The 17,754-nt window shown below is 47.2% G+C and overlaps 2 protein-coding genes across 2 annotated transcripts in view; both read left to right on the top strand.

Annotated features, from left to right (window-relative positions):
- PSMC4 (proteasome 26S subunit, ATPase 4) overlaps positions 1-17,754 on the top strand; it is a 277,421-nt gene that overhangs the window by 84,608 nt on the left and 175,059 nt on the right. The window lies entirely within an intron of this gene.
- Positions 1-17,754, top strand: part of MEGF8 (multiple EGF like domains 8) — a 172,158-nt gene that overhangs the window by 72,645 nt on the left and 81,759 nt on the right. Inside the window, exons 19-21 of the mRNA XM_086864863.1 lie at positions 1,678-1,791; positions 5,735-8,482; positions 11,829-12,031. Coding sequence (XP_086720989.1) covers positions 1,678-1,791; positions 5,735-8,482; positions 11,829-12,031 — 3,065 coding nt within the window. The remainder of the gene's footprint in view (positions 1-1,677; positions 1,792-5,734; positions 8,483-11,828; positions 12,032-17,754) is intronic.

Here is a 17,754-nt window from a genome sequence, read left to right as displayed (position 1 = left end):
CGTTCACTCCAGCCCGCAGTGCCGGGGCTGTTCCTGGGGCACATTTCGGGTGTTTCTGGAGTTGTTTTGGGGTGGTTTTGGGGTGTTTTGGGTGTTTTTGGGGTGTTTTGGGGTGATGGGGAGACATTCCGAGTGTCTCCGAGTGACATTTCGGGTGTTTCTGGGGTTGTTTTGGGGTGTTTTTGGGGTGATTTTGGGTGTTTTTGGGTGTCCCGGGTGTCTCCGACTGACATTTCGGGTGTTTTTCGGGTGTTTTTGGGTGTTTTTCAGCGTTCACTCCAGCCCGCAGTGCCGGGGCTGTTCCTGGAGAACATTTCGGGTGTTTTGGGGTGTTTTGGGTGTTTTGGGGTGTTTTTGGGGTGTTTTTGGGTGTTTTTGGTGGTCCTGAGTGTCTCCGACTGACATTTCAGGCTGTTTTGGGGTGTTTTTGGGGTGATTTTGGGTGTTTTTGGGGTGATTTTGGGGTGTTTTTGGGGTGTTTTGGGGTGTTTTTGGGGGTATTTGGTGTGGTTTTTGGTGGTCCCGAGTGTCTCAGACTGACATTTCAGGCTGTTTTGGGGTGATTTTGGGTGTTTTTGGGGTTCCCGAGTGTCTCCGACTGACATTTCAGGCTGTTTTGGGGTGTTTCGGGGTGTTTCGGGGTGTTTTTGGGGTGTTTTGGGGTGATTTTGGGGTGATTTTGGGTGTTTTTGGGGTTCCCGGGTGTCTCCGACTGACATTTCGGGTGTTTTTCGGGTGTTTTGGGTGTTTTCCAGCGTTCACTCCAGCCCGCAGTGCCGGGGCTGTTCCTGGGGGACATTTCGGGTGTTTCTGGGGTGGTTTCGGGGTGTTTTTGGGCGGTTTTGGGGGTATTTGGTGTGGTTTTTGGGGTTCCCGGGTGTCTCTGACTGACATTTTGGGTGTTTTCGGGGTGTTTTTGGGGTGTTTTGGGGTGTTTTTGGGGTGTTTTTGGGGTTCCCGAGTGTCTCCGACTGACATTTCGGGTGTTTCTGGGGTTGTTTTGGGTGTTTTTGGGGTGATTTTGGGTGTTTTTGGTGGTCCCGAGTGTCTCCGACTGACATTTCAGGCTGTTTTGGGGTGTTTCGGGGTGTTTTTGGGCTGTTTTTGGGTGTTTTGGGGTGGTTTGGGGTGTTTTTGGTGGTCCCGAGTGTCTCTGACTGACATTTCAGGCTGTTTCTGGGGTGATTTTTGGGGTTCCCGAGTGTCTCCGACTGACATTTCAGGCTGTTTTGGGGTGTTTTGGGGTGTTTTGGGTGTTTTTGGGGTTCCCGAGTGTCTCCGACTGACATTTCAGGCTGTTTCGGGGTGTTTTTGGGTGTTTTCCAGCGTTCACTCCAGCCCGCAGTGCCGGGGCTGTTCCTGGGGGACATTTCGGGTGTTTCTGGGGGTGTTTTGGGTGTTTTTGGGGTGTTTTGGGGTGGTTTTGGGGTGATTTTCGGTGTTTTTGGGTGTCCCGAGTGTCTCCGACTGACATTTCGGGTGTTTCTGGGGTGTTTTGGGGTGGTTCTGGGGTGGTTTTGGGAGGTTTTGGGGGTATTTGGTGTGGTTTTTGGGGTTCCCGAGTGTCTCAGACCGACATTTCGGGTGTTTTTCGGGTGTTTTTGGGTGTTTTTGGGGTTCCCGAGTGTCTCCGACTGACATTTCGGGTGATTTTGGGTGTTTTTGGGTGTTTTGCAGCGTTCACTCCAGCCCGCAGTGCCGGGGCTGTTCCCAGCTCGGCTCCTGTCAGGAATGCCTGTCCCAGCACGAGTGCGGCTGGTGCGGGAACAGCCGGAACCCCGCCCTGGGCAGGTGGGGATGGGGGTCCCGGGGGGGGGCTTGGGGTTCCCAGGGGGGGCTTGGGGGTCCTGGGGGGGTTTGGGGGTCCCGGGGGGGGCATTTGGGGGGAATTTGGGGGGGGTTTGGGGGGGATTTGGGGGAATTTGGGGATCCCGGGGGGGGCTTGGGGGTTCCGGGGGGGGATTTGGGGGGAATTTGGGGATCCTGGGGGGGATTTGGGGGTCCCGGGTGGGCTTGGGGTTCCCGGGGGGATTTGGGGGGGATTTGGGGATCCCGGGGGGGGCTTGGGGGTCCCGGGGGGGGCTTGGGGGTCCCGGGGGGGGCATTTGGGGGGAATTTGGGGGGGGTTTGGGGGGGATTTGGGGGAATTTGGGGATCCCGGGGGGGGCTTGGGGGTCCCGGGGGGGGATTTTGGGGGGATTTGGGGGTCCCGGGGGGGCATGTGGGGGGGATTTGGGGATCCCAGGGGGGATTTGGGGGTCCCAGGGGGCTTTGGGGGAGATTTGGGGGGGGGGCTTGGGGGGGATTTGGGGGAATTTGGGGGTTCCGGGGGGGGATTTGGGGGGGATTTGGGGGTCCTGGGGGGGATTTGGGGGTCCCAGGGGGGACTTGGGGGGGCTTTGGGGGGGGTTTGGGGGGGATTTGGGGATCCCGGGGGGGGCTTGGGGGTCCTGGGGGGGATTTGGGGAGATTTGGGGGGGGATTGGGGGGGGATTTGGGGGTCCTGGGGGGGATTTGGGGAGATTTTGGGGGGATTTGGGGGAATTTGGGGGTCCTGGGGGGGATTTGGGGGTCCCGGGTGGGCTTGGGGTTCCCGGGGGGATTTGGGGGGGATTTGGGGATCCCGGGGGGGGGTTTGGGGGTCCCGGGGGGGGATTTGGGGGGAATTTGGGCGTCCCGGGGGGGCTTGGGGATCCCGGGGGGGCATTTGGGGGGGATTTGGGGGGGGTTTGGGGGAATTTGGGGATCCCGGGGGGAGCTTGGGGGTCCCGGGGGGGGATTTGGGGGGGGTTGGGGGTCCCGGGGGGGATTTGGTGATCCCGGGGGGGCATTTGGGGGGGATTTGGGGGTCCTGGGGGGGGTTTGGGGGGGTTTGGGGGGGGATTTGGGGAGATTTTGGGGGGATTTGGGGGGGATTTGGGGGCCTGGGGGGGATCTGGGGGTCCCGGGGGGGATTTGGGGGGGATTGTGGAGATTTTAGGGGGATTTGGGGGTCCCGGGGGGGGTTTGGGGAGGGATTGGGGAGATTTTGGGGGGATTTGGGGGAATTTGGGGGTCCCGGGGGGGATTTGGGGGGGATTGTGGAGATTTTAGGGGGATTTGGGGGTCCCGGGGGGGGGTTGGGGGTCCCGGGGGGGCATTTGGGGGGGATTTGGGGAGATTTGGGGGGGTTTGGGGGGATTTGGGGGTCCCGGGGGGGTTTGGGGGTCCTGGGGGGGATTTGGGGGGATTTGGGGGGGGTTTGGGGGTCTCGGGGGGGGCTTGGGGATCCCAGGGGGGCATTTGGGGGGGGAATTGGGGAGATTTGGGGGTGATTTGGGGGAATTTGGGGGTCCCGGGGGGGATTTGGGGGTCCCGGGGGGGATTTGGGGGGAATTTGGGGGGGATTTGGGGGTCTCGGGGGGGGCTTGGGGATCCCAGGGGGGCATTTGGGGGGGGAATTGGGGAGATTTGGGGGTGATTTGGGGGAATTTGGGGGTCCCGGGGGGGATTTGGGGGTCCCGGGGGGGATTTGGGGGGGTTTGGGGGAATTTGGGGGCTCCCGGGGGGCTTTGGGGGGTCTGGGGGGGGGGGGGGTTGGAGTTTTGGGGGGGATTCTGGGGTTTTTTGGAGGGGATTTTTTGGGGATTTTTGGGCCAAGTTTGGGATTTTTTTTCTGCTCGATTTTGGGGTTTTTTGGCCAATTTTGGGTTTTTTGAGCTGAATTTGGGGTTTTTTTCTGGTCAATTTTGGGGTTTTTTGGGTCGATTTTGGGGTTTTTTTTGGCCAATTTTGGGGGTTTTTTTGGGGCAGTTTTGGGGTTTTTTTTGAGGCAGTTTTGGGGTTTTTTTGGCCAATTTTGGGGTTTTTTTGGCCAATTTTGGGGTTTTTTTGGGGCCAGTTTTGGAGGTTTTTTGGGTCCAGTTTTGGGGGTTTTTGGGCAGTTTTGGGGTTTTTTTGGGCCACTTTTGGGGTTTTTTTTTGGGCAGTTTTGGGGTTTTTTGGGCCACTTTTGGAGGTTTTTTGGGATCCAGTTTTGGGGGTTTTTTGGGGCAGTTTTGGGGTTTTTTGGGTCGATTTTGGGGGTTTTTTTGGCCAATTTTGGGGTTTTTTTGGGGCAGTTTTGGGGTTTTTTGGGTCGATTTTGGGGGTTTTTTTTGGCCAATTTTGGGTTTTTTTGGGCCACTTTTGGAAGTTTTTTTGGGTCCAGTTTTGGGGGTTTTTGGGCCATTTTTGGGGGTTTTTTTTGGGGCAGTTTTGGGGTTTTTTTGGCCAGTTTTGGGAGTTTTTTTGGGGCAGTTTTGGGGTTTTTTGGGCCAGTTTTGGGGGGTTTTTTTGGGTCGATTTTGGGGGGTTTTTTTGGCCAATTTTGGGGTTTTTTTGGGGCAGTTTTGGGGTTTTTTGGGTCGATTTTGGGGGGTTTTTTTTGGCCAATTTTGGGTTTTTTTAGGCCACTTTTGGAGGTTTTTTTGGGTCCAGTTTTGGGGGTTTTTGGGCCATTTTTGGGGTTTTTTTTTGGGGCAGTTTTGGGGTTTTTTGGGTCGATTTTGGGGTTTTTTTGGGGTCAATTTTGAGGTTGTTTTGGGCCAATTTGGGGGGTTTTTTTTGGGGCCAATTTTGGTGTTTTTTGGCTAATTTTGGAGTTTTTTGGGCTGATTTTGACGTTCCCAAGCCGCCCCTCAGCAAAACCCCAAAAAGCCCCAAAATGCCCCAAAACGCCCCAAAAATACCCCAAAATGCCCCAAAACGCCTCTAAATGCCCCCAAAAAGCCCCAAAATGCCCCAAAATGCCCTAAAATGGCCCCAAAAAGCCCAAAAACTGCCCAAAACGCCCCAGAATGGCCCAAAATGGCCCCAAAAGCCCAAAAACTGCCCAAAATAGCCCCAAAATGACCTAAAACGCCCCAAAATGACCCTAAACGCCCCAAAATGACCCAAAATAGCCCCAAAATGGCCCAAAATGACCTAAAAAGCCCCAAAATGACCCAAAATAGCCCCAAAATGGCCCAAAATGCCCTAAAATGGCCCCAAAATGGCCCAAAACGACCTAAAAAGCCCCAAAATGGCCCAAAATGCCCCAAAATGCTCCCAAATGGCCCAAAATGACCTAAAAAGCCCCAAAATGGCCCCAAAACGCCCCAAAATGGCCCAAAACGCCCCAAAATGACCGAAAACGCCCCAAAATGGCCCAAAATAGCCCCAAAATGACCTAAAAAACCCCAAAATGACCCAAAATAGCCCCAAAATGGCCCAAAATGACCTAAAACGCCCCAAAATAGCCCCAAAATGACCCAAAATGGCCCCAAAATGGCCCAAAATGACCTAAAAAGCCCCAAAATGACCCAAAATAGCCCCAAAATGGCCCAAAATGCCCTAAAATGGCCCCAAAATGGCCCAAAACGACCTAAAAAGCCCCAAAATGGCCCAAAATGCCCCAAAATGCTCCCAAATGGCCCAAAATGACCTAAAAAGCCCCAAAATGGCCCCAAAACGCCCCAAAATGGCCCAAAACGCCCCAAAATGACCGAAAACGCCCCAAAATGGCCCAAAATAGCCCCAAAATGACCTAAAAAACCCCAAAATGACCCAAAATAGCCCCAAAATGGCCCAACATGACCCAAAATGGCCCCAAAAGCCCAAAAACTGCCCAAAATGGCCCCAAAATGGCCTAAAATGCTCCAAAATGACCCAAAATGACCCAAAACGCCCCAAAATGACCCAAAAAGCCACAAATTGACCCCAATTTGCCCCCCAGGTGCTTCGAGGGCGACTTCTCGGGGCCCCGGCACTTCCCCAACTGCTCGGTGGCCCTGGGCCACCAGGACAGCTCCGGACACCCCAGTGACCACCAGAGTGACCACCGGAGTGACCACCAGAGTGACCACCTGGAGAGCCTCAGTGACCACCAGAGTGACCACCCCAGTGACCACCTGAAGAGCCTCAGTGACCACCAGAGTGACCACCCCAGTGACCACCTGAAGAACCTGAGTGACCACCAGAGTGACCACCAGAGTGACCACCCCAGTGACCACCTGAAGAACCTGAGTGACCACCAGAGTGACCACCAGAGTGACCACCCCAGTGACCACCTGAAGAACCCCAGTGACCACCAGAGTGACCACCGGAGTGACCACCTGAAGAACCTCAGTGACCACCTGAAGAACCTGAGTGACCACCGGAGTGACCACCTGAAGAACCTCAGTGACCACCAGAGTGACCACCCCAGTGACCACCAGAGTGACCACCAGAGTGACCACCTGAAGAACCCCAGTGACCACCAGAGTGACCACCTGAAGAACCCCAGTGACCACCAGAGTGACCACCCCAGTGACCACCTGAAGAACCTCAGTGACCACCTGAAGAACCCCAGTGACCACCAGAGTGACCACCTGAAGAACCAGAGTGACCACCTGAAGAACCTCAGTGACCACCTGAAGAGCCTGAGTGACCACCGGAGTGACCACCTGAAGAACCAGAGTGACCACCAGAGTGATCACCTGAAGAACCTCAGTGACCACCAGAGTGACCACCTGAAGAACCTGAGTGACCACCGGAGTGACCACCTGAAGAACCCCAGTGACCACCAAAAGGACCAGGGTGACCACCGGAGTGACCAGGGTGACCACTGGAGTGACCTGAGTGACCACCAGAGTGACCAGGCTGACCACCTGAGTGACCAGGGTGACCAGGGTGACCACCTGAGTGACCTGAGGGACCACCAGAAGAACCTGAGTGACCACCTGAGTGACCAGAGTGACCATCAAAAGAAGCTGAGTGACCACCAGAAGTACCTGAGTGACCACTGGGGTGACCTGAGTGACCACCAGAAGGACCAGAGTGACTGGAGTGACCACCAGACTGACCCCCAGGGTGACCACAGTGACCACAAAGACCAGCAGGGTGACCATGAAGCTGCCCACCAGGCTGACCAAGCTGACCACAATGACCATGATGACCACAATGACCACCAGGCTGACCAAGGTGACCACCATGACCAAGCTGACCACAATGACCATGATGACCACCATGACCACCAGGCTGACCACCATGACCACCAGGCTGACCAAGGTGACCAAGGTGACCACGCTGAGCACCAAGGTGACCACCATGACCACAATGACCACCATGACCACCAGGCTGACCATGGTGACCACCATGGTGACCACCATGACCACAATGACCACCATGGTGACCACCATGACCACAATGACCACCATGGTGACCACCATGACCACAATGACCACCATGACCACCAGGCTGACCAAGGTGACCACGCTGACCACCAAGGTGACCAAGGTGGCCACCATGATCATGATGACCACAATGACCACGATGACCACCAGGCTGACAAAGGTGACCACAATGACCACCATGACCACCAGGCTGACCAGGCTGACCAAGGTGACCACGATGACCACCAAGGTGACCACCATGACCACAATGACCACGATGACCACCAGGCTGACCATGGTGACCACGCTGAGCACCAAGGTGACCAAGGTGACCACAAGGACCACGCTGACCACCAAGGTGACCAAGGTGACCACAAGGACCACGCTGACCACCAAGGTGACCAAGGTGACCACCAAGGTGACCACCATGATCATGATGACCACAATGACCACCATGACCACAATGACCACCATGACCACCAGGCTGACCATGATGACCACAATGACCACGATGACCACCAGGCTGACCATGGTGACCAAGGTGACCACGCTGACCACCAAGGTGACCAAGCTGACCACCATGACCACAATGATCACCATGACCACCAGGCTGACCAAGGTGACCACGCTGAGCACCGAGGTGACCAAGGTGACCACCATGACCACGATGACCACCAGGCTGACAAAGGTGACCACAATGACCACCATGACCACCAGGCTGACCAGGCTGACCAAGGTGACCACGCTGACCACCAAGGTGACCAAGGTGACCACACTGACCACCAAGGTGACCACAATGACCATGCTGACCACCAAGGTGACCAAGGTGACCACCATGATTATGATGACCACCATGACCACCATGACCACCAGGCTGACCAAGGTGACCACGCTGACCACCAAGGTGACCAAGGTGACCACGCTGACCACCAAGGTGACCACCATGACCACAATGACAACCATGACCACCATGACCACCAAGGTGACCAAGGTGACCACGATGACCACCATGACCACAATGACCAGGCTGAGCACCAAGGTGACCAAGGTGACCACGATGACCACCAGGCTGACCAAGGTGACCAGGCTGACCACCAGGCTGACCAAGGTGACCAGGCTGACCACCAAGGTGACCAAGGTGACCACGGTGACGAGGATGACCAGCAGGGTGACCAGCGGTGGTGGTACAGCCGGTGTCCGGACGTGGACGAGTGTCGGCTGGGCCTGGCTCGTTGTCACCCGCGCGCCCGTTGTCACAACAGCCCCGGCAGCTTCCAGTGCCGCTGCCAGCGCGGTTACCATGGCGACGGCGTGGCCAGCTGTGAGCCCACGTGAGGAAACGGGAAAATGGGGAAAAAATAGGAAAAAATGGGGAAAAATGGGGGAAAATGGGAGAAAAAATGGGGGAAAATGGGAGAAAAAATGGGGAAAAATTGGGAAAAATGGGGAAAAATGGGGAAAAAAATAGAAAAAAATGGGGAAAAAATTGGAAAAAAAATGGGGGAAAAATGGGGAAAAATGGGGAAAAATGGGGAAAAAATGGGGGAAAAATGGGGAAAAATGGGGGAAAAAATGGGGGAAAAATGGGGAAAAATGGGGAAAAATGGGGAAAAAATGGGGAAAAATGGGGAAAAATGGGGGAAAAAATGGGGGAAAATGGGGAAAAAATGGGGAAAAAATGGGGGAAAATGGGGAAAAAATGGGGAAAAAATGGGGGAAAATGGGGGAAAAATGGGGAAAAAAATAGAAAAAAAAAGGGGAAAAAATAGAAAAAAAACGGGGAAAAAATGGGGAAAAATGGGGAAAAAAATGGAAAAAAAATGGGGGGAAAATGGGGAAAAATGGGGGAAAAATGGGGAAAAAATGGGGGAAAAATGGGGAAAAAATGGGGAAAAATGGGGAAAAAATGGGGGAAAAATGGGGAAAAATGGGAAAAAATGGGGGAAAATGGGGAAAAAATGGGGAAAAAATGGGAAAAAATAGAACAAAAATGGGGAAAAAAGGGGAAAAATTGGGGAAAAATTGGGGAAAAATGGGGAAAAAATTGGGGGAAAAATAGGAAAAAAAATGGGAAGAAATGGGGGAAAATTGGAAAAAAATTGGTGAAAATGTGGGGAAAAAATGGAAAAAAAATGGGGAAAAATTGGAGAAAAAATGGGGGAAAATGGGGGAAAAAATGGAGAAAAAATAGAAAAAAAAATGGGGGAAAAATGGGGAAAAATGGGAGAAAAATGGGGAAAATATGGGGGAAAAATGGGGAAAAAATGGGGAAAAAATGGAGAAAAATTGGAGAAAAAATGGGGGAAAATGGGGGAAAAAATGGAGAAAAAATAGAAAAATATGGGGGAAAAATGGGGAAAAATGGGAGAAAAATGGGGAAAATATGGGGGAAAAATGGGGAAAAAATGGGGAAAAAATGGAGAAAAATTGGAGAAAAAATGGGGGAAAATGGGGGAAAAAATGGAGAAAAAATAGAAAAAAAATGGGGGAAAAATGGGGAAAAATGGGGAAAAAAATAGAAAAAAATGGGGAAAAAATTGGAAAAAAATGGGGAAAAATTGGGCAAAAATGGGAAAAAAATGGGGCAAAAATAGGAAAAAAAATGGGGGAAAAATGGGGAAAAAATGGAAAAAAAGGGGGAAAAAAATAGAAAAAAAATGGGGAAAAAATTGGGGAAAATGGGGAAAAAAGGGGAAAAAATAGAAAAAAAAATGGGGAAAAAATGGGAGAAAATGGGGAAAAATTGGGAAAAAATGGGGTAAAATTGGGGAAAATTGGGGAGAATGGGGAGAATGGGGAGAATGTGCCGCTGTCACAAGAGCCCCGGCAGCTTCCAGTGGCGCTGCCAGCGCGGTTACCATGGCGACGGCGTGGCCAGCTGTGAGCCCACGTGAGGAAACGGGGACGGAAACCGGGAAAACGGGAAAAACGGGGAAAAATGGGGAAAAATTGGGGGAAAAATGGGAAAAATGGGGAAAAAATGGGAAAAATGGGGAAAAATAGAAAAAAAAAATGGGGGAAAATGGGGAAAAATAGGGGAAAAAATGGAAAAAAATGGGGAAAAAATGGAAAAAAAGGGGGAAAAAATAGAAAAAAAATGGGGAAAAAATGGGGAAAATGGGGAAAAAATGGGGAAAAAATAGAAAAAAAAATGGGGAAAAAATTGGGAAAAAATGGGGAAAAATTGGGAAAAAATGGGGAAAAATTGGAAAAAAATTGGAGAAAATATGGGGAAAAAATGGGGGAAAATGGGGAAAAAATGGGGGAAAAAAATAGAAAAAAATGGGGAAAAAAATAGAAAAAAAATGGGGAAAAATGAGGGGAAAATGGGGAAAAATTGGGAAAAAATGGGGAAAAATTGGACAAAAATTGGAGAAAATATGGGGAAAAAATGGGGGAAAATGGGGAAAAAATGGGGGAAAATGGGAGAAAAAATGGGTAAAAATGAGTGAAAAAATGGGGAAAAATGGGGAAAAATGGGAAAAATATAGAAAAAAAATGGTGAAAAAATTGGGGAAAATGGGGAAAAATTGGGAAAAAATAGAAAAAAAAATGGGGAAAAACTTGGGGAAAAATGGGGTAAAATGGGGAAAAATTGGGGAAAATGGGGGAAAATTGGGGAGAATGGGGAGAATGGGGAGAATGGGGAGAATGTGCCGTTGTCACAACAGCCCCGGCAGCTTCCAGTGGCGCTGGCAGCGCGGTTACCATGGCGACGGCGTGGCCAGCTGTGAGCCCACGGGAGGAAACGGGAAAATGGGGAAAAATGGGGAAAATGGGGAAAAATAGAAAAAAAAATGGGGGAAAAATGGGGAAAAAATGGGGGAAAATTGGAAAAAAATAGAAAAAAAATGGGGAAAAATGGGGAAAAAATGGGGAAAAAATGGGGAAAAAAATGGAGAAAAATGGGGGGAAAATGGGGAAAAATGAGGGAAAAAATGGGGAAAAATGGGGAAAAATGGGGAAAAATGGGGAATAATGGGGAAAAAATAGAAAAAAAATGGGGAAAAATGGAAGAAAATGGGGAAAAATGAGGAAAAAAATAGAAAAAAAAATGGGGGAAAATGGGGAAAAAATGGGGGAAAAATAGAAAAAAAATGGGGGAAAATGGGGAAAAATGAGGGAAAAAATGGGGAAAAATGGAGGAAAAATGGGGAAAAACGGGGAAAAATGGGGAAAAATTGGAAAAAAATTGGAGAAAATATGGGGAAAAAATGGAAAAAAATGGGGAAAAAAAAGGGGGAAAAATGGGGGAAAATGGGGGAAAAAATGGGAGAAAAATAGGAAAAAAATGGGGGAAAAATGGGGAAAAATTGGAAAAAATTGGGGAAAGTTGGAGGGAAAATGGAGAAAAAAAGGTTAAAAAATTGGAAAGAAAAATTGGAGAAAATATGGGGAAAAAATGGGGGAAAATGAGGGAAAAAATGGGGGAAAATGGGGAAAAAGTAGAAAAAAAATGGGGGAAAAATTGGGAAAAAATGAGAGAAAATGGGGGAAAAAATTTTGGAAAAAATAGAAAAAAAATGGGGGAAAAATGGGGAAAAAATGGGGAAAAAATGGGGAAAAATTGGGGAAAAATGGAGAAAATATTGGACAAAATATTTTTGTGTTTTTTGGTGCCAGAAATGTGAAATTTCGGGTGTTTTTGGGGTGTCTGAGAGTTTTTTCCCCCTCCAGGTGTTTCTCCGACTGCGGCCACGGATTCTGCTCGGGACCCCCCAACTTCACCTGCGTTTGTCACCTGGGCTGGACCAACCCCAAACCCCAAAATTCCTCCTCGGGGGGGTCCCAGGAGCCCCCCCAGTGCTCGGTGGATTGCGGCTGCAACTTCCACAGCTCCTGCGAGCGCGGCGGCCCCGGGTTCTGCGACCGCTGCCAGAGTGAGCCCCAAAAATTTACACCAAAATCACAGCAAAACGGCCCAAAATTACAGCAAAATACCCTGAAAGTGCCCCAAAAATTTACACCAAAACGGCCCCAAAATCACACCAAAATACCCTAAACTGCCCCAAAAATTTACACCAAAATCACAGCAAAATACCCTAAAATCACACCAAAACGGCCCCAAAAATTCACAGCAAAATACCCCAAAATCACAGCAAAATACCCTAAACTGCCCCAAAAATTTACACCAAAACGGCCCCAAAATCACAGCAAAATACACCAAAACGGCCCCAAAAATTTACACCAAAATCACAGCAAAACGGCCCCAAAATCACAGCAAAACGGCCCCAAAATCACAGCAAAATACCCTAAACTGCCCCAAAAATTTACACCAAAATCACAGCAAAATACCCTAAACTGCCCCAAAAATTTACACCAAAACGGCCCCAAAATCACAGCAAAACGGCCCCAAAATCACAGCAAAATACCCTAAACTGCCCCAAAAATTCACACCAAAATCACAGCAAAATACCCTAAACTGCCCCAAAAATTTACACCATAACGGCCCCAAAATCACAGCAAAAATGGCCCCAAAATCACAGCAAAATACACCAAAACTGCCCCAAAATCACAGCAAAATGGCCCAAAAATCACACCAAAATACCCTAAAATCACACCAAAACGGCCCCAAAAACACAGCAAAATACCCTAAACTGCCCCAAAAATTCACACCAAAATCACAGCAAAATACCCTAAAAGTGCCCCAAAAATTTACACCAAAATCACAGCAAAAACGCCCCAAAATCACAGCAAAATACCCTAAACTGCCCCAAAAATTTACACCAAAATCACAGCAAAACGGCCCCAAAATCACAGCAAAATACCCTAAAATCACACCAAAAGTGCCCCAAAAATTCACAGCAAAATACCCCAAAATCACAGCAAAACGGCCCCAAAACTGCCCCAAAAATTTACACCAAAATCACAGCAAAATGGCCCCAAAAATTCACAGCAAAATACCCCAAAACTGCCCCAAAAATTTACACCAGAATCACAGCAAAAACGGCCCCAAAATCACAGCAAAAACGGCCCCAAAATCACAGCAAAATACCCTAAAAGTGCCCCAAAAATTTACACCAAAATCACAGCAAAAATGGCCCCAAAATCACAGCAAAATACACCAAAACGGCCCCAAAAATTTACACCAAAATCACAGCAAAACGGCCCCAAAATCACAGCAAAATACCCTAAAAGTGCCCCAAAAATTCACACCAAAATCACAGCAAAAACACCCCAAAATCACAGCAAAATACACCAAAATAACAGCAAAAGTGCCCCAAAAATTCACACCAAAACTGCCCCAAATTCACCCCAAAACGGCCCCAAAATCACACCAAAATACCCTAAAAGTGCCCCAAAAATTTACACCAAAATGGCCCCAAAATCACACCGAAATACACCAAATTCACACCAAAAGTGCCCCAAAAATTCACACCAAAATACCCCAAATTCACACCAAAATTCCCTAAAAGTGCCCCAAAAATTCCCACCAAAACGGCCCCAAAATCACAGCAAAATACACCAAAACTGCCCCAAAATCACACCAAAATGACACCAAAATGCCCGAAAACTGCCCCAAAAATTCACACCAAAACGGCCCCAAAATACCCCAAAACTGCCCCAAAATCACAGCAAAACTGCCCCAAATTCAGACCAAAACTGCCACCAAAATCACACCAAAATTCCCTAAATGTGCCCCAAAAATTTACACCAAAACGGCCCCAAAATCACACCAAAATACCCCAAAATCACAGCAAAAACTGCCCCAAATTCACAGCAAAACTGCCCCAAAATCACAGCAAAACTGCCCCAAAAATTCACACCAAAACTGCCCCAAATTCACATCAAAATACCCTAAAAGTGCCCCAAAAATTCACACCAAAACGGCCCCAAAATCACAGCAAAACGGCCCCAAATTCACACCAAAATACACCAAAAATTCACACCAAAATACACCAAAACGGCCCCAAATTCACACCAAAACTGCCCCAAATTCACCCCAAAGGATCCCTAAAATCTGCTCTGGGAACCTCGAAAATCAATTTAACCCCATTTTAACCCGTTTTAACCCCATTTTAACCTCATTTTAACCCCATTTCAACCCCATTTTTAACCATTTTAACCCCATTTTAACCTCATTTTAACCCCATTTTTACCCATTTTTACCCATTTTAACCCATTTTAACCCCATTTTAACCCCATTTTTACCCATTTTAACCCATTTTAACCCCATTTTAACCCCATTTTTACCCATTTTTACCCATTTTAACCCCATTTTAACTCTGTTTTAACCCATTTTAACCCATTTTAACCCATTTTCCTCCCATTTTAACTCATTTTAACCCATTTTAACTCATTTTAACCCCATTTTCCTCCCATTTTAACCCATTTTATCCCATTTTAACCCCATTTTTCCCCATTTTAACCCCATTTTAACCCATTTTAGCCCAATTTTCACCCATTTTTTCCCCATTTTAACCCATTTTAACCCCATTTTCACCCATTTTCCTCCCATTTTAACCCATTTTTCCCCATTTTAACCTAATTTAACCCCATTTTCACCCATTTTCCTCCCATTTTAACCCATTTTTTCCCATTTTTCCCCATTTTAATCCCATTTTTCCCCATTTTTCCCCATTTTAACCCCATTTTAGCCCAATTTTCACCCATTTTTTCCCCATTTTAACCCATTTTATCCCATTTTAACCCCATTTTAACCCATTTTAACCCAATTTAACCCAATTTAACCCCATTTTTTCCCCTTTTTTCCCCATTTTTCCCCATTTTTCCCCATTTTAACCCATTTTAACCCCATTTTTCCCCAATTTAACCCATTTTAATCCCATTTTAACCCCATTTTAACCCATTTTAACTCAATTTAACCCCATTTTAACCCCATTTTTACCCATTTTCACCCATTTTAACCCAATTTATCCCATTTTTTCCCCATTTTTCCCCATTTTTCCCCATTTTTCCCCATTTTTCCCCATTTTAATCCCATTTTAACCCCATTTTTCCCCATTTTAACCCATTTTAACCCCATTTTTCCCCAATTTAACCCCATTTTAATCCCATTTTAACTCATTTTAACCCCGTTTTTTCCCGTTTTTTCCCATTTTTTCCCCATTTTCACCCATTTTAACCCATTTTTTCCCCATTTTAACCCATTTTTCCCCATTTTAACCCCATTTTTCCCCATTTTAACCCATTTTAACCCCATTTTCCACCCATTTTCACCCATTTTAACCCCATTTTAACTCATTTTAACCCCGTTTTTTCCCGTTTTTTCTCATTTTTTCCCCATTTTAACCCATTTTAACCCATTTTTTCCCCATTTTAACCCAATTTTTCCCCCTTTTTTCCCAATTTCCCCATTTTTCCCCCCAGACTGGACGGAGGGCCCGCAGTGCCAGCGCTGCCGCCCCGGCAGAGGCTCCCAAACCCCATTTTAACCCAATTTAACCCAATTTAACCCCATTTTAACCCATTTTATCCCATTTTAACCCATTTTAACCCCATTTTAACCCCATTTTAACCCATTTTAACCCATTTTAACCCCATTTTAACCCCATTTTAACCCCATTTTCACCCATTTTCACCCATTTTATCCCATTTTAACCCCATTTTTCTCCATTTTAACCCATTTTAACCCATTTTAACCCATTTTAACCCCATTTTTCCCCATTTTCCTCCCATTTTAACCCCATTTTCACCCATTTTCACCCATTTTAATCCCATTTTAACTCTATTTTTTCCCATTTTAACTCATTTTAACCCCGTTTTTTCCCATTTTATCCCATTTTAACCCCATTTTCACCCATTTTTTCCCCATTTTAACCCATTTTATCCCATTTTAACCCCATTTTCCTCCCATTTTTTCCCCATTTTTCCCCATTTTAACCCATTTTTTCCCCATTTTCACCCATTTTATCCCATTTTTTCCCCATTTTTCCCATTTTTTCCCCATTTTAACCCATTTTTCCCCATTTTAACCCATTTTTCCCCCCAGACTGGACGGAGGGCCCGCAGTGCCAGCGCTGCCGCCCCGGCAGAGGCTCCCAAACCCCATTTTAACCCATTTTAACCCATTTTAACCCCATTTTAATCCCATTTTAACCCATTTTAATCCCATTTTAACTAATTTTAATCCCATTTTAACTCATTTTAACCCCGTTTTTTTCCCGTTTTTTCCCATTTTTTCCCCATTTTAACCCGTTTTTCCCCATTTTAACCCATTTTAACCCAATTTAACCCCATTTTTCCCCCATTTTAACTCATTTTAACCCCATTTTCACCCATTTTAACCCCATTTTAACCCCATTTTTCTCCATTTTAACCCATTTTAACCCCATTTTCCACCCATTTTCACCCATTTTAATCCCATTTTAACTCATTTTAATCCCATTTTAACTCATTTTAACCCCGTTTTCCCCATTTTTCCCCATTTTAACCCATTTTTCCCCCCAGACTGGACGGAGGGCCCGCAGTGCCAGCGCTGCCGCCCCGGCAGAGGCTCCCAAACCCCATTTTCACCCATTTTAACCCAATTTAACCCAATTTAACCCCATTTTAACCCAATTTAACCCATTTTATCCCAATTTAACCCAATTTAACTCCATTTTCACCCATTTTCACCCATTTTCACCCATTTTAATCCCATTTTATCCCCATTTTTTCCCATTTTGACCCATTTTAACCCCATTTAACCCCATTTTAACCCAATTTAACCCATTTTAACCCAATTTAACCCCATTTTCACCCATTTTAACCCCATTTTTTCCCCATTTTCACCCATTTTAACCCCGTTTTTTCCCCATTTTTCCCCATTTTTCCCCATTTTCCCCGTTTTTTCCCCATTTTAACCCAATTTTTCCCCATTTTTTCCCCATTTTAACCCAATTTTTCCCCCCAGACTGGACGGAGGGCCCGCAGTGCCAGCGCTGCCGCCCCGGCAGAGGCTCCCAAACCCCATTTTCACCCATTTTAACCCATTTTAACCCCATTTTCACCCATTTTTTCCCCATTTTAACCCATTTTTTCCCCATTTTTCCCCATTTTTCCCCATTTTTCCCCATTTTAATCCCATTTTAACCCCATTTTTCCCCATTTTAACTCTATTTTTTCCCATTTTAACTCATTTTAACCCCATTTTTCCCCATTTTCACCCATTTTAACCCATTTTTCCCCATTTTAACCCATTTTTTCCCATTTTAACCCATTTTTCCCCCCAGACTGGACGGAGGGCCCGCAGTGCCAGCGCTGCCGCCCCGGCAGAGGCTCCCAAACCCCATTTTCACCCAATTTTAACCCAATTTAACCCAATTTAACCCCATTTTAACCCAATTTAACCCATTTTATCCCAATTTAACCCAATTTAACTCCATTTTCACCCATTTTCACCCATTTTCACCCATTTTATCCCATTTTAACCCCATTTTTCCCCATTTTAACCCATTTTAATCCCATTTTAACTCTATTTTAACCCATTTTAACCCAATTTAACCCAATTTAACCTCATTTTACCCCATTTTAACCCATTTTATCCCATTTTATCCCCATTTTTCCCCATTTTTTCCCCATTTTAACCCATTTTCCTCCCATTTTCACCCATTTTCCTCCCATTTTAACCCATTTTTCCCCATTTTAACCTAATTTAACC

Source organism: Cyanistes caeruleus, chromosome 28 (assembly GCF_971803275.1).
Source record: "Cyanistes caeruleus chromosome 28, bCyaCae1.hap1.1, whole genome shotgun sequence".
Classification (NCBI taxonomy): Eukaryota; Metazoa; Chordata; class Aves; order Passeriformes; family Paridae; genus Cyanistes; species Cyanistes caeruleus.
Note: the sequence above shows the minus strand (reverse complement) of the source record. Positions and strands in the feature narration are given on the sequence as shown.